The sequence below is a fragment of the Barbus barbus genome, assembly GCF_936440315.1.
Source record: "Barbus barbus genome assembly, chromosome: 43".
NCBI lineage: Eukaryota > Metazoa > Chordata > Actinopteri > Cypriniformes > Cyprinidae > Barbus > Barbus barbus.
Window position 1 is genome coordinate 18,302,946 of NC_136721.1, and position 24,884 is coordinate 18,327,829.

At 38.3% G+C, this 24,884-nt stretch overlaps 1 protein-coding gene and 1 pseudogene across 2 annotated transcripts in view; one reads left to right on the plus strand and one right to left on the minus strand.

Annotated features, from left to right (window-relative positions):
• cacna1bb (calcium channel, voltage-dependent, N type, alpha 1B subunit, b) overlaps nucleotides 1-24,884 on the plus strand; it is a gene marked incomplete at both ends in the record, with an annotated part of 126,373 nt that overhangs the window by 65,373 nt on the left and 36,116 nt on the right. The window contains 14 exons of the mRNA XM_079404458.1: nucleotides 76-179; nucleotides 3,414-3,529; nucleotides 3,724-3,813; nucleotides 5,151-5,240; nucleotides 7,940-8,158; nucleotides 10,171-10,283; nucleotides 10,589-10,701; nucleotides 11,206-11,337; nucleotides 14,621-14,693; nucleotides 14,799-14,916; nucleotides 15,217-15,284; nucleotides 15,434-15,540; nucleotides 17,411-17,473; nucleotides 20,969-21,634. Of these exons, the coding sequence (XP_079260584.1) occupies nucleotides 76-179; nucleotides 3,414-3,529; nucleotides 3,724-3,813; nucleotides 5,151-5,240; nucleotides 7,940-8,158; nucleotides 10,171-10,283; nucleotides 10,589-10,701; nucleotides 11,206-11,337; nucleotides 14,621-14,693; nucleotides 14,799-14,916; nucleotides 15,217-15,284; nucleotides 15,434-15,540; nucleotides 17,411-17,473; nucleotides 20,969-21,634 (2,072 nt within the window). The remainder of the gene's footprint in view (nucleotides 1-75; nucleotides 180-3,413; nucleotides 3,530-3,723; nucleotides 3,814-5,150; nucleotides 5,241-7,939; nucleotides 8,159-10,170; nucleotides 10,284-10,588; nucleotides 10,702-11,205; nucleotides 11,338-14,620; nucleotides 14,694-14,798; nucleotides 14,917-15,216; nucleotides 15,285-15,433; nucleotides 15,541-17,410; nucleotides 17,474-20,968; nucleotides 21,635-24,884) is intronic.
• Nucleotides 1,355-3,127, minus strand: LOC306862242 (GTPase IMAP family member 8-like; annotated as a pseudogene). The gene is made up of 4 exons: nucleotides 3,042-3,127; nucleotides 2,389-2,972; nucleotides 1,480-2,175; nucleotides 1,355-1,377 (listed from the first exon to the last, which is right to left on the minus strand). The product of its transcript is annotated as a GTPase IMAP family member 8-like (transcript).

Sequence of the window (24,884 nt, forward strand, 5' to 3'; positions counted from 1 at the left end):
TGTGACAAGTATGGCAGTCAATTACACTAAGCAAAAGAGGTATTCCTATAACAAACTGCATTTGTTTATGCACAGGCCAATGATGCCTCAGGTAACACCTGGAACTGGCTGTACTTCATCCCTCTCATCATCATTGGCTCCTTCTTCATGCTTAACCTTGTCCTGGGTGTCTTATCGGGGTAAGTCCTACATTCTTCTTCCTCTGGCTTTTTCTTTGTGCCTTCTCCGTGTTTCTGGCATTGTCCACACACCATTATCCACAGGCATTATCTAAATATTTCAAATAATTTTCTCAGAAATTGGAAGATGGAGTTGACATATAATGGTTGTGACATATAATGGTTGTGACACAGGGAATATTAACGTTAGGATTTAAAATATTCTAAAACTACAAAACTTACTAGAGCCTGTCTGACATTGATGTACTCTGCAGAGGTGGAATTTGGCAAGAGGGGTTTAGAGTGACAGCTCCCCCTGATTTTACTACATTTTAATGAATGTCTGATGTTGTCAAACAGTGGGGACACAACTTTGAAACCTTATGAAACATGCATGTGTCATTGAAAAACAAACTTGCTTTGATATGAGATATTAAGTTTTGCTTTTGATGAAACAAGCTCTTTTTCATAATTAAAAAATGCTTTTATCCATTTTATAGCATAAGAATGATTGCATCCTTCTCTGTGGACACAGTGTTTTAGATGTAGTGAGAAGACAGATTTGTAGTAAGTGTCAGATTTGATATGACAAAATTAAATTGAAGGGGATACTTTTGTTAAAGACATTCTGATATTAATCCCTCATAATATTTACAATTGAAAATATTTTGATTTTTAAACTTAATAGCAGTTACAGTTGCTTGACATGTTTTTGTGGGCCTGGTGAGCAAACTGTCACACTGCGCAAAATTTCTTTTGCATTTTCCACAGTAAAATTGGAGCTGTTTGGTGTTTTTACCACAGAGATTTGATATCCCTCAACTTTCTTTTGTTGCATCACACATTGTCTTTTTTTAAAGTCCTGAATAAGAATGATATGTATGGTATAATAATAATCTATAGTAGATATAAGCACTATGCTGAGATTTTGAAATATTATTTCAAATATATAATGTGTTTAAAACCTAAATGAATACTACACTTTGTTATCAGAATCACATCAATAATATTCTTAAAGTAAAAGCTAACACTTTTTTGATTAAATACCTCTGCTGACATGTCCTCAAAAACATTTCCTTGCAAAATGATGTTTCCTGTCATAGTCTTTCCAGCTCCTTCTCCTCCAAGAAGCACAACTCTCATATCTGAAGGATTGTATTTCTTTTCTTGTTTTAAGAAAGAAGTGGCAGAATGTGTTAGCTATTTTTCATTTGTAAGTCTGTATTGAAAACACATACATGTACATGTACATATTCACATCTTAATAAAAGAAGACGAGTTATAGCATTGTATGACCCTTTAAGAAAAAAAATGTACCTACCATTTTGCAGCACTTGAAGGATATCTCTTTTCTTCTTCACTTTTAACATGTTGGATTTGGCTATTTTGAGTTTCATGTCAAGTTCAATAGTTGGGTTGTTCTCTATTTCATGTGCATAATGACAACCGTTATTTATCATTACCATTTCCTCGATCTTCTCAAGGAGTTCTGTGACTGTCAGTGTGATCCTTACAGTTAAAAACATGGTACCTGTTCCCACATTGTTCCATTAGCCACTCAACATGCTCTCCTTCTATTTCAATACGTTTCTCAATGGTTGTATCCCCAAGCCAGTCTCCTCTGGTGAACAGCACAATTGTATGGTTCCAGACCTTCTTTCCTAAAAGACCCATATGTTCCTCCACAGCTATTTGATAAGACTTGTTAAATACTATGACAATGGGAACAGTTAATAGAATTATATGTGGGCCAGGAGGACAAAGACTCTGTGTCTAATCTCCAGTTTGTCAATCACTGATGTCTTTTCAAGTAAACTGTGACAGTACCAGCCTGGAGTGTCGACAACTGTCAGTTTTCTTCCATGTACTTTACCATTACCTACTGCACAGGACACTGTTGTTCTTGATTCGTTAACTTCAAAAACATCTTTGTCCAGAATAACATTGCCTGCTGAACTCTTTGCAGCCCATGACGCTCCAAGCATCAAAATACGTATATCAGTCATATGTTTTTTCTCTAAACAGAAGAGGGTCAGTGTATATTTTTAGCTTATTGTGCATTGGTGAATATTTTGACTTAATACCAGTGATCTCATGATGGCTTTGTTGAAAAAATGCTCTTTCATTAAATTGTTGCATAATATATCGGTCAGTGAAAGATTTTCTAAATATTCTATTACTAAATTTGGACATTTACTCCATTTATAAATAAAGTGGTTGTAAGGTGTACCTTTAATGGATTCTTGAAGTTCAGCTCCATGTTTCCTCACAACAACATTTCTTGGTTTGACTCTTTCTTCAGTTATTTTCGCTCTCTCATCACTTACAGGAGTACTTTCAAAGTAGTTGCCATTGTTTTGGGCCACCATTTTCTCTATTTTTTCCAGCAGTTTGGTCACTTGAGTGCTGTCATTGTGGTTCCTAATATTAAGGACATGCAGTCTGTTTTGACATTTGTTTAGAAGCCATATGAGATCTGGCCATAATCTTAAGCTCTTTTTTAAAGTTATTGTATCATCTGTAGCAATAGAGCTGAACAACACAATAGTGTATCCCCAGATTTTCTCAGAAAAATACTCAAGCTGGCCCTACAAAGCCGTTCTGTAGATTTTTGGAAAAGCTGAATCAATAGGAATGACCAGAAGGAAAGCATGAGGTCCAGGGGAACACAGTGTTGGGCTTTTTGTGATTTCCAGTCTATCAAACTTTGGAGTATCTTCCACGCCATAATGCCACCACCAGCCTGGGCTGTCAACCACACTCACGTGTCTTCCATGTACTTCTGCTTCTGCTCGGACAGACCGGGCAGTTCTTCTGTCATCAGCAAATGATGTCCATACATAGTTTTTTTTTTTTTTTTTACTTTTTAAAATCAAAACATACCTGTCTTCCTTTAGCATACTCTTGTCCTTTCTGGTGCAGTTCTGATTTCTGTTGTACTCATCTAATGGTAGTGAAACACAAGTCATGTTGTTTTTATTCCTCATCTACATCAGCAGTTTGCAGATTGAAGGTCATGTGAAATATAAGACAGTGGTTCTTCAGGAGCAGAAATGGAAGAACCCTGCTATACAAAGACAGTTTAACCATAACATTACTATCAAACTACACATGAAAAACACATGAAATGCAATCCTTTGTTTGGTCTTTTACAATAGTCCTTCAAAAATTTGGGTGTTTAAAATTTGATTTTGAATTGAATTTGTTTCAGTACATTATGCATTATTGTCTATATGTATGTGTGTTTTATTTTAGGGAATTTGCCAAAGAAAGAGAGCGAGTGGAGAAGAGGCAGGAGTTTTTGAAGCTTCGCAGGCAGCAGCAGATTGAGAGAGAGCTCACTGGATACCTGGAATGGATATGCAAAGCAGGTTAGTATAAACTCCACGTTCTTCACTGTCACATTATCGTATACATTTTGTTCAAAAGATATTCCTAAACTGGAGTATTCACCTCACACACCAAAGTTTGTTTTCTATAATAAAATACAGGATAATTATTTTTAGAAATATAATATTATGTAACTTGGTATGATTTGGTTGATACACTTTGATATTTGTCACAGAGGAGGTGTTGCTGGCGGAGGAGGATCAGAATGCTGAGGAGAAATCCCCTCTGGATGGTGCGTGGTACAAGAGGAAACAAAACAACCCAGGTGAAAATAGAGCAAGGGTCCTTGTGTCTGGTTTACCATAGTATCCTATCATAAACCAGGCCAGTGCAAGGTTTGACCTCTCATTTCATGAGCCCTCATACGTGACCATAATTTTGCATTGTTATAGGGAAAAATGTTTTTTCAATGATCTTTTCACCTGGGCACAAAAATAGGCATATACTGGCTTTTTTTTTAGTGGAAACAGATGAGGCCTGTATTTATTGCAGTGTGAATACAATTGTCTGACTCGGCGCGTCACTGACGTATTTTAAAAATGAAACGTGCAAAACTTACCGTTTACTTCCAGTTGTATCCTTCAAATACAGTGGTATTTTTCATAATGTTGTGGAGATGTCTTCACATGACTTTAACACCTCCATGCAGCTGCAGTTGTACAGTAAGTTATTATAATTGGACCTATTCAAACCGGACAATGGACCGTTCGACCACCGAATATCGCTAAAAATATTTTCTCATAACATGAGATCTGCAGTTTAAAGATGAATTATTGTGCACCTATAGCACTCCTCGCTGTCATTAAAACATAGCATGCCACAGGAAAAGTGATCAAGCGCATCCACTACAAATGTCTATGTTCATACAGCCTAATTTTTGTTTAACTTCTGCATAATGACTTTGTAATTTCAGTGCTTATTTACATTACGAGAGTGGAATTTTTTATGTAAGTGTGTATATCGACATGAAAACAGAGTTTAAAATCGTTGTTTACTTCATAAATTATCTCACTCCTGGAAAAAGAGTTTGTATGCATGGGTCAGAGTTTGCATGCAGGTACGCAGGTTTGTTTTTATAAATCCCACCTTTTGTGTGGCGTACGCCTCTTTCAGGGCAGGTTTTGTGCATACGCAATGATTATAAATGAGGCCCCAGGCCTGTGGTTTGCACACATTCCTTACTGTAGCTAGATACTGTATATGTTGGTTTTGTAATAAGTTGAGCTGTTAATCAATTAAATATTAATCATTATTTTAATTAGTAATCAATTAATTACTTTATATACTGATTAATTAATATTATTATATTTATTATAATTAATAAATATTTTCTAAATTAATTATCTGGTGTGTGACTGAGTGGAGGCGGGGCTAATTTGCATATTCATAGGTCCACGTATATTAAATGAGGCAAGGAGAGTTACATTCAAGCTATTTTAAGGCATGAGCAAATTATTTTCACATGAAAAAAACATTTGAATATGTCATTTTGATGATCAAAGATGAGTTTTAAAGGATAACATTTTTTACTACAGGGGGACTTCTCTTAATTTAGGTGTAATATTTAGGTTTGTGTGTGTGTGTGTTTTTTTTTTTTTTCAGTGCTGAAAAGAACTAAGACCAGGAAGGGTCGAAATGACCTCATCAGTGCTGAAGAGGGGGAGGAACATTTCACAGACATCTCCTCTGTTGGTAAGCCTTGACAACTCCAGAAACAATTGGCAATTTTGCTGTTATGCATGTAATTTCAACACTTTTCAGATAGCTTTCATTCTCCAGGACAGCATTAACAAATACATTAACAAATCTAGTCACATGCTTATCAGCAAAAAGAAAAAAAACTTCCTTTGGTAAATAACCAGAAACGTCTACAGAAGTTCTTTTATTATGTGTACCTAGTGTCTGAGATAATTGTGCGCTTCAACGTAAGTGTGTAAAATGGAGAAGGGAAAGCAGGATCAGGTGACTACTATATTAGTTCTACTTAGAATTGTCCATTCTTTTTGAGATTTAAGAGGCTAATAGAATCTCTTTTCTCCTTTTGAGAATTAAGGGGCTAATAGAACAATTGTTTACACTTTATTTTAAGGTGTCCTTGTTACAGTGTAATTATACTTTTAAGTACTGAGTAATATTAATTAACTACATGTACTCACTACAGTATATGGTTAGGATTAGGTTTTGGCTTAGGGTTACTTGCATGTAATTATACATAATTTAGTGTTATTATAATCGTAAGTACATGTAACATGTGAAAAGTGAAAGTGATGTGACATGTGGCCAAGTATGGTTACCCATACTCGGAAAACAACACGAGACCGTGCTACCACCACTGTCAAGAGCGGCTTGACGGTGTTTAGTGTCCCGCGGCAGTAGCGTGCCGTCAGGGCAGCAGAAGAGTTCTGCGTTCAAACGCATGCAATAGGCTTAAGATACCACATACCATGAATGTGCCAGAGGGAAATAGTAAGGAGATATGTGAATTATTTACTAATAAACTAGCTTTTTCTGTGTCCGTGTCGCAAGGATGAAGTTGCCGATCCTGACTCGCCATCTCCTCCTTAGACGCGTCTTTAGAGAGAACTGCATCTTTACAGATTATGATTATAATGAAAAACTTTGTTTTCGATTAGTTTTATTTCGTTAAGTAGTAATTTGCAGCTTTCTAAAGATATATTTATTATGTCTGTGAGGCATGTATTTGCTGAGTTTTTTGTTTTTGTGAAGCGCTCCGGTTCAAGACGAGATGGCAGAAAGCGATATATATATATATATATATATATATATATATATATATATATATATATATATATATATATATATATATATATCGTATTGACGCGAATATAAGACAATGTTCTTTCTTGGAAATACACCTGAAAAAATGCGGTCGTCTTGTATTCAGGGTCTAGACTTTGCCATGTCAATAATACACCCACAACAAGAGGTGGTGCCAAAAATGCATAAAACCAGTGTGCCATGAAATATGTAATATGTGTTGTAAAGATTGCGAGTGAAAACTGAAGATACAGCGGCATGAGTCGTGACTGTCATGTTAACCTGATGGGAACAAACTCTGTAAGTGATTTTAAAACAGTACTAAAATAATATATATTATTTTATATAATAATAAAATAATATATATATTATTTTAGGCAAATCGTGATGATTTGAGAAGGCTAAATTGATCAAGCATAGGCTATGATCAGCTCATGTCTGAGTCTGCTGCTGGCCGCTTGGTAGTTACTTTAAAAAACAAAAACTTATAATGAACAAAAAATGCTCCAAACATTTTTCTAAATTAACTTGTAATCTAAACTAACAAAATGTAATCACTTTGCCATTACATACAAAACTGAACTATTTTAATAGCTGAAAGAGTAGTATAAGCTGTTTTGGGAGAAGGGGGGAAAAAAGTCAGACTCGGGCCGGTAATTCTGATAAGTTGTCGGACAAGGGCCGGGCTAGGACCTATATTTGAGGCCCATGCAGGGCTCTACTCCTCTCTGATATTCATTTGTAACAATGTTAGCTGGTGATGGCTATGCCATGAATCCCAGGGCTCTGTGTAAGCAAAGCAAACACAACATTTATTCTTATACTTTGTCAAAACATTAGAATTTTTTGCTATTAAAGTGCCCCTATTATGGATTTTTGAAAATTACCGTTCATGCAGTGTGTAACACAGCTATAAGTGAATGAAAATATCCTGAAAGGTTTTAAATCTGAAAGTGCACCATGCATAAAGTTATTGTCTCTCAAAAGAAAGAGTCGACTCTGAAGCATTGAAACAAGTCGTTTTTAAAATGAATCCCATGCTGTTTCATGTTAACGTCAACGACACACTTGTTGGTCTTTTCCGTTGGTCTGAATTGCCACTAGGTGCCACTTTTGGAGCGATAAAATAGCTGTTTCCCTGTTAACGCTATACACAAAGCAGCACTGCGCTCACAAATGCTGCTTTATCAGGCAATACAGGCAAGATTAAATGTGAATGAGACCAACTGGACCAATCATGCAAAGGAGGGGTTTGGAAAAAGAAATGCATATTATAAGACAATGAAAGTGTTATTTGACCTTGCATGCATGTCAACCTGTTGTTGGGGACTCCCAAAACAAAAATATAAACCTTTCATTACCCATAATAGGGGCACTTTAAGTTTCCTGACCTCAAGAGGCACACTGGCAGCTAGCTGATGCTAGAGCCTGCGGTCTTCAGCATCTTTGTTAGCGCCCATGTCTCCTATGTCGGCTATTACTGGTTGAGCCCTGCTCGGAGTTGGCCAAATAGAACCAGTTGCAAGTGGTGTCATTAAAGATGAAGTTACAGAAGTTGCTCCATGATCATGAGTTTAATGATTTTCCCTCTAATCTATTTTTATTCTCTTTAGCGCCACCTGGATCACCTTTTGCTCGAGCTAGCCTGAAGAGCAGTAAGAACGATAGCTCCTCATACTTTCGTCGAAAGGAAAAGAGGATACGCTTTTTCATTCGACGGATGGTGAAGGCACAGAGTTTTTACTGGATTGTTCTGTGTTTGGTGGGATTGAACACGATGTGTGTGGCCATTGTCCATTATGACCAGCCTGAGTGGCTCACCAAGGCCTTGTGTAAGCAAAGCAAATACAACATTTATTCATATACTGTGTCAAACATTTGAAATTTTGGGCTGTTTAGTTTCCTAAACAGCATGTCATTAGACTAGTTTCGTAATCTCTTCTTGCTTCATGACTGGTGACAGGGAATATTTAAAGGGATAGTTCACCCAAAAATGAAAATTCTGTCATTAATTACTCACCCTCACTTCGTTCCAAACACGTAAGACCTTCGTTCATCTTCAGAACACAAATTAAATCCGAGAGATTTCTGATCCGCCACAGACAGCAAACTGAAATGTTACGTTGTGTGTGTGTATTCCCCTGCTCATAAGCAACATTTGCGTGTGGTGCTGCTGACGTAGAACACACATGCGCTGAGCCTTGTTTACAAGCAGAGGAATGCACTCACATGCATCGTGATACTCTCCATAATGGTGGAGGACGGTAAATTGGAGGAGAAGAATTGTTGAATAAAGTTGTTAAAGTTTGTTTTCTTTGAGCGCAAAAAGTATTCTCGTAGCTTCATAAAATTACGGTTGAACCACTGATCTCATATGAACTGTTTTACTGATGTCCTTACAATGCTTCTGGGCCTGGGAACATTTCAGTTACGTTGCTGTCTGTGGAGGGCCAGAAAGTTCACGTATTTCATCAAAAAATCTTAATTTCTGTTCCGAAGATGAACGAAGGCCTTACGGGTTTGGAACGACATGAGGGTGAGTAATTAATGACAGAATTTTCATTTTTGGGTGAACTATCCCTTTAAAGGTAGGGTAGGCGATTTCAGAATGGCTAGCGATAGTAAACTAGCTTAAAAAGCAAGATCCCTACCCTGCATAATCACTTAGCAAAGCCATGCCCCAAAACACAAACATGCTCAGGCAGACCAGAGCAGACCAGACCAGACCTGTGACACAATGAGGAGGATTGAATGTAACGCCGTCAGATTACCTCAAGTCTCATTCACTGGTGATATAGCGCATAATGTTACAATAATAGCACCTTTCATTCTCGCTGGAATGCGCTGATGATGTATCATGTCTGTGCAAACAGGGTGCGCAGAGGTAGGCAAATACTTATTTGGCAGGCAGGCAGGACGACCTATCTTAATTTAATTTTAATTTTAATTGTTTTTAATTACACCTTCCACAGATGATATAAATAAATTAAGACCACTTAACTTAGTGATTGCTATTGGGATGCGAAGAGATTTTCAACCAGCATAACAAAAAAATTTTTTGAACCAAATCACCTACCCTGCCTTTAAAAGATTCTCTTTTAAAAGAATGTCTCATTTCAGATTCTTTAGCAAAAAATGACTTGATAAATAAAATTAATTTCTAAAAAGTTCAAACCGTCAGTTGTAGTAATTCAATTCAAAACTATAATTCAGTGATTTGGTTTCAGCATTACTCTAAAATGTCTGTTGCATTTTTCATATATTCAGTATTATTTTACTATTATTTATTTTCATATTGTATTACTATTATTTATCTATCTATCTGTCTATCTGTCTGTCTGTCTAATTACATTTAAAATTTTTAAGTTTTATTAATTTTGCATAATATGCTTTTTCATTTTCATATTTCTATTTAGTTTACATTTTCATTTCTATTTTGCTTTTTATTTATATTTTTTATTTTTGTTTTGGTTATAGTAATTTTTGTATTTCAACTTATTTCAATAAATATATTTTTTTATTTATTTAAATCAATCCCAGTCACATGTGAAACCCCTTTGCAAAATCACCGCAAATGGGCAATTGACACCATTGCTCAATAAAGCTGGAATTCTTGTATTGTTAAATATAATAATATATGACTGAAAATTGTTTTATATTTGGTGGTGTAAATGATTGATCCTCTGATTGAACAAAATCTATTTAGCAATTTAAAATAAAATAAGTTAATATTGAGATATAAATAATGCATTTTAATTTAGTTTATTTAATATTATAATTATATTTTAAATATTGTTGTTAACGGATTAACCTAATGTCATCTTTCATTTCTATGTGGTGTTAGACCTGGCAGAGTTTGTATTCCTGGGTCTGTTTCTGACAGAGATGACTCTGAAGATGTACGGCTTGGGGCCCAGAAACTACTTTCACTCCTCGTTCAACTGTTTTGACTTTGGGGTGAGTCACAGCACTCATGATTCAGACAAGCCTGTGCACTTACATGCAGTCAGTCATTATCAGCCACTGTGATACTTATGTGTACACTGAATCACCACAGGGCCGTTCGTAAGTTATAGCTTGGCAAGCTTATTCACATTCACTCCAACTGTCATTTTACAGATGTATTTTATGTGTTTTCTATTTACTTTTATTATTTTGGTATTTTTATGTGGTTAACATTTTAATAAATAGGCCATCTCCTCATTTAAATGAGGGGCTACATAAAATACACTCGTATAATTGAGAGATTCTTGATTTCTCAGGTAATTGTGGGAAGTATATTTGAGGTGGTGTGGGCAGCGATCCAGCCTGGTGCGTCTTTTGGGATCAGTGTTCTGAGAGCCCTGCGCCTGCTCCGTATCTTTAAAGTAACCAAGTAAGTAGATGAATATACACCTGCTTTTAATTTGTGAAAACTTTCAAAGTACGGTTGAGCCAAAACAATCACATATCCATACATTGCAACTGATATTGGACTGATACTTAAGATCAGGAATTGCTGATATGTTAGAACCAAACCCCATTACCTAAATTTTTTCATCAAGTGCTCGCTGAAACTAGTGTTTTATAACACTGATAATAAATCCTTTAATGTTGTCCATCAGTACTATTTCAGTATTATTGATTTTATGTTTCATATTAATATATTAATTTTATTTTTTAAATATAACTACACATACAGTATCTACATATATCCAAGTTTATATGCATAATTTATATTTGTTTAAAAATATAATTATTTATTAAAAGTTAATTCTATTTGTGTTATTCTCTCTCTCTCTCTCTCTCTCTCTCTCTCTCTCTCTCTCTCTCTCTCTCTCTCTCTCTCTCTCTCTCTCTCTCTCTCTCTCTCTCTGTCTCTCTCTCTCTGTCTCTGTAGGTACTGGAACTCTTTGCGGAATCTTGTCGTTTCACTTTTGAACTCCATGAAGTCCATCATTAGCTTACTCTTCCTCCTCTTCCTCTTCATCGTGGTGTTTGCCCTGCTAGGCATGCAACTCTTTGGGGGCCAGTGAGTGATTTCTGAAATGTTCCTTCATTGTTCTAGCAATTTCTGTCCCATTCCCCCTCTGGAATAAAGTTATTTTACATACCCAATATTCTCCATCAAACAATGTGCAAATTAAAAGATATAGACAACTTTGGCCATGCACTTTTTAAATAATTAATATGCATAATCTTTTAAAATGCTCATGGTTCACATAACTACAATCACAAGTGACTGTGCCAGGCTGGAGCAGATTCTGTAAAGATATTTGCTTGCATCCTCAAACCTTATGACCACAGCAGGCCTACATGAAGCTCTGATGGAAGTTTCAGTAACACCTCTGTGGCATCTGCTTCAGATCAGTTTTCTGGAGCTGATCTAAAGCCAGAGAGCATGTTTGATGTGTCTTCTGTTGGACCGAGATCAGTCCTAGGCTCCATCTGCTGGGGTACTGCTGCCTTATCCATGAACAAAACTGGTCACAACATGTGCTTAATTGTGCAGTCTCATTTATGTAATAGGGTTGTAAAACGTGTCCTACTGTCAACTGCAGTTTTGGTGACACAATAGTCTTAAGTTTGAATTTGAGTTGAGTAGAGAATCTCTGGAGAAATTAGAATTTTCCTCAGCCTTCATAGACACTGGAATAAGTCATTACTTCTCAACCATTAAAAAAGTACTTTTTATAGTATGAATGTGTGTAGTAAGAAAGTAATCTAGATGTCATACATTCGTCATTTGTCATTGTCATGTGACCTATCAGCATCAATTGTGCCACTTCCCTGCCATTCACAAATCCTGTCTCGTGGCCTCATGGGATAGTAAAGTGTCTATTAAATGCGGTTTTCAAAATCTTGCAGGAAGTAGTAAGTCATCAGAGTACTTTTTTGCCTCCCGTTTTATGAATACTGTGAATTCAGACATACTACTCTTTTCATATAGTCACTAAATAGACTATACACTAAAAGTATTATTGTTATTATTATAATTTTTTTTAAATGTAGTTGTTATTTAGTCTACTTCTGTTGCCATCTCACATCAGTTAAACCTTGCAAATGCATTTTGTGTCAGAATTTCAGTACATCCATCCATCATCTGCTCTCTTCTTTTCTGTAATCCTTCTGCCCTCATGCCAATTCTTGTGAGCAGAGAGAGTGATACGGCATGCCAACAGGGATTTAGATCTCTATGCTCAGAGAATTACTGAGCTGATTATGCTGTGTGTCTGCTTGCTTTAATGAAGGGCACCCCGTTGACAACAAGCGTGATGAATGAAAGCTGCAGTCATCACCCTTCCTCTTTCTCTCCCTCTTTAGTGACATTGGGCTACACATAACCAATACAATGTAGCTGGCAGTCAGTTATAAACTGTTATAATCTGTTGAATACTTTTCCTTTAAATAATTGTATTTTATTTTATTTGTTTTTACTAAGCAGCCAAACCTTAACCCCTTGAATATGGGTGTTCACTGACTTATAAACGTCAGTTTTGTACAATTCCATTGCGCTCCATCCAGCTGTTTTTAACGCCAGAATGCGTTCTTTGTGAATGCCCGTTAGTCATCACAGCCAGGCTATGTGTCTAAAGGACGAAATGCATATTCAAGAGTCAGATGGGCAATCGTACCCATGAGTCATTCTGCCCTTCCAAATAAAGCTCACATGCACTAGTAGAACTATTTTTAATTTGACACATACAGCATTTATGGTCTTCATTTGTGTTGATGTGTTCTGAAAGGTGGTTGTCTTGTACATGTTGAGACGCCAGTGTACATGCACATCTCTCATTGGCTGTGATGTAATCAGGGTTTAAAGCCTACAGGGTCTGATGGTATTAACTCACCTGGCTGTGTTTGTTGACTGTGTTTTTAAGGTCTTGTCAAATGCCCCTAGAGTTTTTTAAATTGCTGTCATGCAGATTACCAGTGAAAGCGCTGTAGTTTTGGAGGGGATTGCGGAGTATGAGCATAAACATTCGAGTGGTTTGAAGAGACTTTCTAATTTAGTCTTTGCTCATAAAGTTTCCTGACCGTATCTCAAATGCGCTGAGTGAAGTGGTTGATTTATTTCTTGTGTTTCCGAGAAATGTCTGCGGTTGATATAACCGACTTGGTGGGCTGCAGAAAAAATCCTTTAGTATTCAGTTGCCTATGCAAATCAGACTGAGATGAAATATTTGAGATCTTTCCCTCCAGCAAAACATCCTGTCAAATGAGCTTGTGTCAACGTTTTCATCCTGGTTTTTGTCTTTAGTTTTGAGGGCCCCAAGGGCCCTGAGACACAAGCTTGTTCAGGTTTGTTCTCTGAGGTAAGTGTTTGCATGTGCAGGTATGAAATACATTTGCACACAACCGTTAGATGCTTCCCCTGCAAATACAAAATTAGTCCTTTATTCTTTGTCAATTTTTGCATTTACAGTTGTAACAGTTACTGTGTAATCAAGCATATTCTAAGCTTCTTATACTGTATGAGTGATTTGTGGAGTGGTGCATCTACTGCAACTTCTATTGGAAACCTCTTTGTTTACGATGTAAAGCTAATCCACACATCCCACGACAAGCCAGGACTGAATGATATATCCTTTCCTCCATAATTCACTGTTGTGAAAGCAAGCGTGCGCTGAATCACATCTATGAATGGATGAGTCACCGTTGTGTTCTTGTGTTTCGCTTGAAGCCCAGGCTCTGAAAGGCAATTTGGAGAGAGTTAAAGATGGCAGGACTATGAAATCTAAAAGTAAAATGCTTGAAAGAGGAAGAGAATGATAGGGATGGATCAAAAAAGAAGAAAACTGATCCTCCAGTTAATTTCATCTTGAGGCAAGGACAAATATTTCTTGCCTCACGTGCAAGAGGTCACGAATCTGAGTCTGGTTTGTCCGTAAATAAGAAATGGTGGCGTGTGGCTGAATTTTATTGGATTTCAATGGAGTTGTTTTTTTAGGTGGATGAGATGAAAGACAGGGGGTACCAAAGCCCTCCTAGATAGAGATAAGGGTCTCTGTGTTTCAATCCAAAAGGTGAAAAGAAATGGAAATAAACCAGAAAACAAGCCATATCTCATTTGAGTATGAATGTTACACTATTCTGATTGTTCTTAACATTCAAGCCCACAAATTACTGATGATAAGTGCCGTGCTCAAGGGTACAAATCATGATAAAACAGAATTTTGATCCTAGTTACTCAGTATCTTTGTTTTGACAGCCCTGCAATTACAGCAAACCAGAACTGACATCAAAATCTTCAGTGTACCTCTGAAGTCTTTTTGCACATAGTGCGCTGAAGCTCTTTCTCTCTTCCCAACCAGGTTTAATTTTGAAGATGAAACTCCCACTACAAACTTTGACAGCTTCCCTGCAGCCATAATGACAGTCTTCCAGGTATACTTTATTTTAATTTGGCTTTATGAATGTTTAATGTGGTTTTTTTCATGTATTAAACTGTAAGACTGTTTGGTGTGCTTGACCTGTTTATGCCTCTTGTAGATTTTGACGGGAGAGGATTGGAATGCCGTGATGTATCATGGGATAGAATCCCAGGGTGGCGTCCGGGGTGGAATGTTCTCCTCGGTCTACTTCATTGTTCTTACACTGTTTGGAAACTGTATCCTGTCCTACATCTGTTTAAAAGTTTGGGGTGTCAGTGCAAGAATATTTGTAATACATCTGCATGAAAAAGTTACAACATATGGGAAATCATAAAGTGAATATTCTTTATAGATAGATAGATAGATACATAGATAAAAGTTTTATACCTTTTAATCAAAAAAGTAGATAAAACAATTCAGTTGAGTTTCTTGGAATTATTGATCAAATGTAAAAAAAAAATGTCTGTTTTAATGCAAATCAAATGTTTGTTGAATGAAATGAAATATGAACTATTCTCTAACCAGATAATAACTAGACACACTTCTCAATGTATTCTTGGCCATCGCTGTGGATAACCTTGCCAATGCACAGGAGCTAACAAAGGTAATCTGACCTTAATAACAGTCCCTGTCACCTGATTTATAATAATTTTGCTTTATTTTTTGTTATTATACTATATTGACACAAAATACCCTGAGGATGTAGGTTTCTATTGACCTGATCTTCCATTTCTGCAATGTCCATGCTTTCAGGATGAAGAGGAACAAGAGGAGGCAGCGAAGAAAAGCATGGCTCTTCAGAAGGCTATGGAGGTGAAGGAGGTCAGCCCAATGTCTGCTGCCAACATCTCAATAGCAGCGTAAGTGTCTTCTTTTTTCCCCTATATGGAACTTTTCCTCTGATGTGTACTGTAGCAGTTGTTTGTAACTTCTCTATTAAGTTTTTTGTGATTGCTTGATTGTTTTGTTGTCCAGTCCATGTCAGTGTAGTCTCGCATAGCCAGACCTTCAGACTGAATGCTGATTGTCTGAAATCTATGGTAGCTTTCATTGGCCAAGGCCTGCCCCTTGAGGCCATTTGACCGACATGTCAAACAACCAATCACAGTTCGTTTCGTTCAGCGTCACGTTTCAGGGCGTGGAAATGTCACCACAATAACAGACCGGTGTGTAAAACTCTCAGACGTATTTTAAAGATTCTGTGCCGCAAACTTTAAATATTTCACATACTTTTGAAAATCCAGTATTTAGTTGATCCTGATAAGCGTTTGTCATCACAGTTGTAAACACGATGGCTTTCTTCTTTCGTGAGGGGGTTCGGCATCAAGGCATGCGGAACGTTAAAGAACGCAACACACACGTCTTCCGGAAATCCTGTATAATTCAACCAATCCGACGACAACTTCGAAACTCCTGAAGTAGTTCCACCTTTGTGTGCCATATGTTCAGCCAACAGTCTGTGGGCGTGACGTCTGAGGCTGAGACTAATGTTAGTGTGACCCTGGCCTCCCCTTAAACCTTCTCTGTGTAGTCTGTTCTTCACGAGTGTGTTGCTTTAGGGCGATATGTTATATCAAAACAATATTATTATAGTTTAATTATGTCATCTGCAGAGATAGTTATAAAGGTATCATATGTGTTTTACATATGCAAATTTTGCCTGAAAGCTTCTGCAAGGTAAATAAACCTAAAGTATTTTATAGTTTAGTGTGCAATTCGTTTTTTTTTTCTTCCAGGTATTTGCACTTTTGGCCCATTCACACTCTCATTAATTTATTTATAGTAATATGCCTATGAACCACATCCAGCAATCTACATACATGCCTCACAGGAAATTTTGTGTATCCTTTATATATCCATTTTATGTTCCCTAAATTCACAAGTAATATTTTCATAGTATTTTCAGTATGAAAATGAAGAAATGATTATCATTTAAAAAAATATCTAGTTTTAAAAACATACAATTAATATAGAATTGTATAATTATTTTACAAATACATAATGATTATTATATAATTTAATATATTCCTTATCAAAAATTTACAAGACAAAAAAATGTATAAATGTTTTAAATGTTTTAAAATTACAAATCAACACAACTAAACCTCTTCTATACAAAAGTGCCTTTACGTGAAGAAACAATGAATGCTGTAATGTGCAATAACAGGTTTTAAGAAAACAACAATCTGAATGCTCCTGTCTTCAGTTTGAATGCAACAGACTGTCTTTTTTTCTGGTTGTTCTACTTTCATTTACATTTGTTATTTGTTTTTATGTGTGTAACCATTTCTTCTTGTCTGTTCACAGATTACATGATGTTAGCATTTTACAATTGTCACTTCAGTATTTCTTAACAAAACCAAATATAATTCACATTTCATTGTATCACAGAGTATTATTTACAAAACTGCAAACACTTCTGTACACTTTATATTTTGGTGACACTGAAGTGCAGGGCCAAAATTTCAGAGATCTGTTTTTAAAATAATTTCATGTCTGTTTTATGCATTTTCGAAGTCTTCAGACATTCTCCATGGCCACAGTCTGTAGAGTGTTTAAAGTGTCCTTTACTGAAGTGTTACCAATGTTTGTGTCTTGTATTTGAAACACACAGGGGACAGGTGGACTGACAGAGTGGCATCACCCTGACTGCCATCTGCTCCCTCGGCACTTCTTTCATTTGCATTTGTGTCTCATTCTTTTGTTTTGTTTTTTGTTTCGCATGTGCAGTTTTGTAAAGCAAAATCGAGATGCAATCTCTCGCAGGTCTTCAGTCTGCAGCGTTCACTCACCGTGAGTTCTGCTCTCACTTACAATACTCCTGTCCTCTCCTCTCCGCTCCTCTCCAACTCCTATTCCTATTCCTACATCTATACCTATTCCAATCTCCTTAAAGCTGTAATCCTCTCATTGATTTTCCCTTTCTGTGTTTTAATTGTAGCTCATCTCATTGATTTTGGGGGTGATTATAGCATGAATTTTTGTAGTAAATAAATGCTTTCATGCAGAATCTGATTAATCAACATTGTCCATCCCAGCACCCTTTTATTAAATTACAGCCATGCATGTCTACATGGCTGGTGTTAGTATGGTTAGTGGTTGATTTCCATATTTTTAGTGCTCTTAAAAGACAACAAAACTCCTGAAGTTAAAACTGGAAACGGAACGTTTGTCAAGGCAAACTTTGAATGTTGGCTTGACAGAGTGTTGTCTGAAAAAATTGTTGTTTGAAAAAAAAAAAAAACTTCGATTTAGGGTTTCTATAGTTATATATAGTTCTTATTTGCTAGCATGTTGCTAGACAGTTGCTTAGATGTTCAGGATGGTTGCTCGATTGTTTTTAACAGATGCTATGGTACATGGATCGCGGAACAAACCAAAAGAAGGGGGGACCTTGGGGGGGGGGGGGGGGGGGGGGGTTGCAGAACTATATATTCTTAGTTCTATAGTTCTTAAACATACATAGTAACATGTAACATAATAGGCTACAAACAGCGGTATTAGTTAGATGTATTTTTATGCTTCTCCCACGATTCTGAAAACAAACATTAGACAACCAAACAAAATATGTAATTTGAGTTTCTGACAAAATATTTTATTTAATGTTATAAATGAGTCTATTTATAAATGTCTAAAATATTATAAATGAGTCTATTTAAAAATAGTTATTAATTTAAATGAATTAATTATGTAGCTAAAAAATCATTTAAAAAAAGAAGACTCGTTTCATTCAGTTTTTGAACAAATCTTTTGAATGATTCAAACATCAAATACATTTAATAGTCACTGTTTGCCACCTACTGGCATAATGTAACATATACAATCTATATTTGAAGCATATCATTAGTTCCAAAGGTTAATTACTCGTTTTGATCGTCTATATCCAGATTAAAAACTTTTCTCCCAATACTTTTGTTAATACTTAGTGTTTGCAACACAGAAATTTAGCCTGCAAGTAGACTCTTTGTTTAGAATGTTTCAAACATAAAAGCTTAGGCTACATGATGAGCGCTGCTCTGTCTGCATCAGCGGCTGCGCGAAAGCAGGTTTAAATATTCCGATGTGATTGTGTTTTCAAAGGTTTACTAGACATAGCGGAATCACCGTCATTTAGGTTGAATGAATGAGATTGCGTGTTTTAATCAGGATCACGATCTGTTAGTGAATAAACTTGCATACATATGAGCATATAGCCTATGTTTTTTTTTTTGCTTTTTTTGTAGCCCATGTCATATTTGTACCAGACCTCAAAAGTAACCCGGGCCTGGGCGGCCCCCCCGCTTCCGCGACCCATGCTATGGTATTCTGGGTGGTTGCTAGGTTGTTTCTGCAGTTTGGATAGATGGATGGATGGATGGGTGGGTGGATGGATGGATGGATGGATGGATGGATGGATAGATGGATGGATAGATGGATAGATAGATAGATAGATAGATAGATAGATAGATAGATAGATAGATAGATAGATAGATAGATAGATAGATAGATAGATGATAGATAGATAGATAGATAGATAGATAGATAGATAGATAGATAGATAGATAGATAGATAGATAGATAGATAGATAGATAGATAGACAGACAGATAGACTGATAGATAGAGATAAGCTATAGTGTCTTATACATTTAAAATAAGGAGGTTTATGATGTGAATTTCTTTATTATATAAACCTTTGTATATATATATACATTACACCAGGTCAGGATAGCAATTCAGAGACATTATACTTAATTAGTACTTAATAAGTAATCACACAGACTAGATTAATTATTTTACATTATTTGTAGGTCCTTTGAGTCATCTCCCTTTGTCCTTAGACGTATTATATATTTGAAGACTCTGAGAGCCTCTGGCACTTTGATTTTCTCCTTTTGATAGCGGATAACTTTTCCAATATGAATGAAGGCCAAGCTAAACAGAGCAGTCTGGGTGTGCTGTCTGCAAGCTTCACTGACTATTTGGATCAACGGCCTTTGTAGTGTGTGAGTTTGGTCTTTGTGTGTGTGTGCGTGTGTTTGCGCATGCAAGGGAGAGAATGGCACTTTTTCATCAAGAAACAGCATAATCATTTGGTGCATTGAAAGTATATTAAAATCTGCCGGTTCATGTTGTTTGTCTGTGTTTCGTTTTCCTTTCTCTCTAGTTGTTCTTTCCTTCTTTCTTGACCTCTTTTCATCCTTGTAATATCCTTGTTTGTCTTTAACATGTCTGTCGTTTTTGTGTTGTGCGACCCTGAATATGTCTCTAAGGAGTAATGTCTACACTCCATGTCGTCGCTTTGTGAGGTATAGTGACACGGTTCAGGATGCTTTTGTTATTTTTGTTCGAATTTAGTGGTTTTTATCATTAGTACATAATCTTAGTGCATCATTAGGACTTCTGAGTCCCTGTAGCCCCATGATGCTCTCTGTCCCCTCTTAACAATGGAACAGCATTTGCTGTTGGACGTAAGTGAAATGCATGAGTCATAGAGCATGACATACAGATTATACTGAAACTGCATATAGAAAAACATCTGTAACAACCACTGTTCCACTCGAATGCTTGAGAGCCCGATGTTGTTAAGTAAAAACCCAAAAGTAAAAATTCTGTCATTTGCTCACTCTCATAGTGTTTCAGACCTGTTTGAATGCTTAAAATATAGTACATTAGTCATATGGATAGCTTTTATGATGTTTTTGCATCCAATGAAACTTCAGTCCTCACTTATTATAATAACACAGAAAAAGTGACCAGTAAGAATTTCTCCTTATGTATTCCACAGAAAAAATAAAGTCATACGGGTTTAGAGCAACAAAAAGGTGAATAATCTTCTCATCTAATGTCAAACTCTAATGATATCATGAAGATTGGGATAGTTCACCCCAAAATGAAAATTATTTCATTTATTTACCCTCAAGTCATTCCAAACCTGTATGATTTTATTTTATCTGTGAAACACACACAAAAAAGACATTTTAAAGAATGTTGGTCACCAAACAGTTTCAGTTGATCTTGCCTTCCATTGTATGGACAGAAAATAGAGTGGATGTCAATAGGAAGTAATATGTTGAGGAATTTGTCTGGTTACCAAAATTCTTCAAAACGGAAGAAACCAAGTTAGGTTTGGAACGACATGTAGAAAGTAAATCATGACAGAATTTTCATTTCTTTGGGTGTACTATGCCTTTAACTGTGTTTAAAGTGATTTTGAGTAGTCAGCAGTGGTGGGCTCATGGATGTGGGTGTTATCAGAGTAAATGCATATTGATGTGTGTAATTCAGGTGAATGTTCTTCCGTCCCTCAGTAAAGAGCAGCAGAGGTCACTGCAGAAGATGTCCATATGGGAACAGCGCACCACCCAGCTGCGCAGACATAACATTCGCAACAGCAGCGAGGCCCTTTACAGTGAACTAGAGCCTGAAGAGCGTCTGCGCGTGTCTTCGGCACTCCATCTGCGGCCTGACATGAAGGCCCACCACGATCGTCCACTGGTAGTGGAGCACCAAGATGGTACTGTGGGCAGTTCTAAAACTGACAGAGATGGAGACACTCCAGACTGTCAACCGTCCTCCGGCCACCCAAGGAAGCACCATCGATGTCGAGGGGAGAACGGAGATGCAGGAGAAGGGCGGCACCATAGACACCACAGCCGGAACAGAGAGCACCAGGGAGGCCTGGAGCACAGCAACAATCAGGATGGAGGACACAGGAACCACCACACAGCTGGTTCTCCTGAGGAGGGCATAGGGATGGAGGAGAGAGAACACAGACACCACCATTCTCGCCGATCCAGAGAGGTCAACGGGAATGGCAATGGCACGATCAGTAATGGAGGCAGAGGTGAGGGTAGGATACGAGCTCACAGAGAGGGCGAAGGAGAGAATGGAGAGAGGAGGAGACACAAGCCACGTGTTAAAGCCCAGTCCACACTGGATGGAGAAGAATGCAGGGAGAATGGTGGAAAACACAGGTACATTCTTAGAATCCATGATGCCTCCACATACTATTTAGACTGTTAAAGGTATAGTCCACCCAAAAATAAAAATTATGGCATCGTGTACTCACCCTGATGTCATTTAAACCCTATTCCTATCAGTATTCTTATTCTTATCCTATTGACATTGTATTTTTTGTCCATACTGTTTAATGGACGTCAGTGGGAACCAAAATTGTTTGGTTCTCTTTCATCATCTCGTGTTTGAGATCCACCTATGGGAAGGGCATCCGCACCTGACCTCTGCAGAAGCATCCAATTGCACCAAGTCTGGCTTGACAGACAGGAGCGCGTGTCCAATGGCAGGTAAGGGGCCGCACCTTAACGGAGCGCATAAAGCCCCCGCACACGCTACCTTTCCTCAGTTGAAATTCGCTTCTCGCGACCTCTGAATTTTACTCACAGCTCGTTGGTTTTGACTTCACTTAACCGTCTACAGGAGGACACATCTCTGCATCAGCCTCCGCCAGGCATGCTTGTCAGTTTACCAGGTCAGCTGTTTTTATTCTGCAAGCCGCCTAGGCTTGCACTGTTACTAGGCTGCCCGCCTCTTACCTGTCCATTTCCATTGTCCGTTGTTATTGGTGCTTTCCTAACCGAGTCCGGTTACCACCGGGAGCCTGCCCGGCTGCGTGCAGACAGGGGCTTTACTCTTTGTTATTTCCTAGTTCCAAATAATGACGGTTCTGTCCATTTTATTCTGGATCTCATTGTTGAACAAACATTTGAGGAAATACAATTTCAGAAAGTTAACACACGGCTCTCTCTTAAGTTCAGTAATCGATTGGTTCAAAGATGCTTTTTCCCACATAAGCATTTATCCTCTGTACAGGGAATTCTTTCATTTCACCTACCAAAGCATGTGCTAAGAATTCACAGTTCTCCCTTTTGGGCTCACTCAAGCCTAGGATGATCTGTCTGTGAGCGTGACCACGCTGAGAATAGAGGGTCTCAAGATCCTGACATATACGATTGGCTGATTATAGCCTATTCAAGAGAGAAAGTGATGAAAATCACTCCCTGTGTGCTCGCTCACGTCACAGCGCTCAGCTAAAGAGTGAATGTGAGCAAACGCGATTTCACTCCTGCCCAGAATGTGATATTTCTGTGTCTGGAGCTAAACTGCATTACAGTGATTGCGCGCTCTTGAGAAAGTGATGCAAATCACGGCCCGTGTGCCCGCTCACGTCACATCCCTCTGCTAAAGAGTGAATGCGAGCAAGAGCGACTTCACTCCTGCCCAGAATGTGATATTTCTGTGTCTGGAGCTAAACTGCATTACAGTGATTGCGCGCTCTATAGAAAGTGATGCAAATCACGGCCCGTGTGCTCGCTCACGTCACACCCCTCGGCTAAAGAGTGAATGCGAGCAAGAGCGATTTCACTTCTGCACAGAATGTGACATTTCTGTTTCTGGAGCTGAATTCCGGTACAACGGGCGCGCGCCTGTCGCAAGAACGTTTTCTCTTATTCATGTCCTACCTCTGGGCCTTTTGGAAATGAGGGCGTTCTTGAAGTGGGATTTATCTCTTCATTTGAGCCCATTATGCGATCTCTACCACTCTGGCACAGTGATGTGCTCATGCACAGCAGCGCTGCATCACTGGAGGAATGCAGAGTGTTACACTTCTGGGACCGACTGGGGGCCATCATGTTGCGGAAAGTGGAAACGATAGATGCGTCCTTAAAAGGATGGGGAAACCATCCAGGAGAGCAGAACATTGAACTGTGTGTGGCTGAATGGCGCCTCCACCCTCAGATAGCAGAACTGCTATGGAAGAGGTTTGGTCAGGCAGCTGTTCATCTCTTTTCCTCATGCAAAAACAAAAAAGAGCAGAGTTTAACGCTGATTTTGATAGCACCCAGGTGGCCTAAAGCTCCATGGCTGGCAGAGATAATCCCTCTTCTGTATCCCTAGCCATGGCCCCTCCCATTACGCATGGACCTCCTGTCCCAAGCGAACGGGGAAATCCACCACTCTCACCTGGACTGGGTGGCTCTCTGGGCCTGGCTCATGAGTGGGCAAACTTAAACACATTGGGGCAAACTTAAACACATTTGAGAAGTGGTGCAAGGGGTACCAGCTAATATCATATCAGTGCTCATTCACTGATGTTTTGGGCTATTAGCAGCTACTGCTGCATGCCATGTTGGGTTTGACAGCACTACCGTGGGGAAATACGCCCTTAAGTTTCATATAATTATTAAGGGAGCTCACCTCTCCCTTCCAGTCACTAGGCTGGGAACTATCCATAGTGCTGGATGCCCTGCCTTAACAGCCCTTTGAGCCCCAGGGAGATATCTCCTGTAAGCATCTGTCTTTCAAGACAGCTCTGCTCCTGGCCTTGGCTTCCGCCAAAACATGTCAGTGATTTTCACGCGTGCTCTGTTCATCCCTCGTGCACTAACCCTCCCACAGTGGAGATAGGTTTTTCTATCAGAATGGTTCCCAGCTTTTTTTTTTTTAAGTGTTTGAGCTTCTGCTTTTCACCCTCTTCCTTTCTCCTCTGCGGAGGATCAGAGGCTAAATGCTTTATGTCCTGTTGTGCAGAGACCAGCCAACAGGACCAGCCCTTTCAGGAGGAGTGATCAGCTCTTCAATTCTTAGGCCCCCTTAACACGGGGAAACCCATTTTCTAACCAATGCCTCTCTCATTGGCTCATAGCAGCCATCTCTGGCATATGAGTCTAATGGAGTGCGGCTGTGTGGGCCTCAGAGTGCAGTTCACTAGGGCCATAGCAGCCTTGTGGGCTCTGTCTAAAGGAGTTTTTCCTTGTAGGACATTTGTGCCACTGCAAGCTGGGCCTCTCCACACACATTTGTCATATACTACCAGCTTGATGTTACCCACACCCTGGTAGCTTACTCTGTTTTGGTGTGGGCTCTTTGTAGCCTTGTGCTCTTAGACCCTTTTACAACTTTTTAAGCCTGGGTTGTCCAGCGCGGCTTATTCATCTCTTTAAGCAGGTCATCTGTACCCTTCCCTGCCACATTATTATATTCTTATATGTATGTCAATATATTCATATGTATAATTCTATAATATATGCCTTTGGCATTATGTGTGTTGTCAGGTTTTCTATGCATGTTACCACATGTCATTCCTTACATGGCCGATATTGCATTCTCACTTTGTGTGGGGTCAGATACTTGGTGACGTGTCAAGCACCGCCTTGCTAGGTGACTGTCCTCTGGCTTACAGGGCCTCGCTGTGAGTGTACTGGG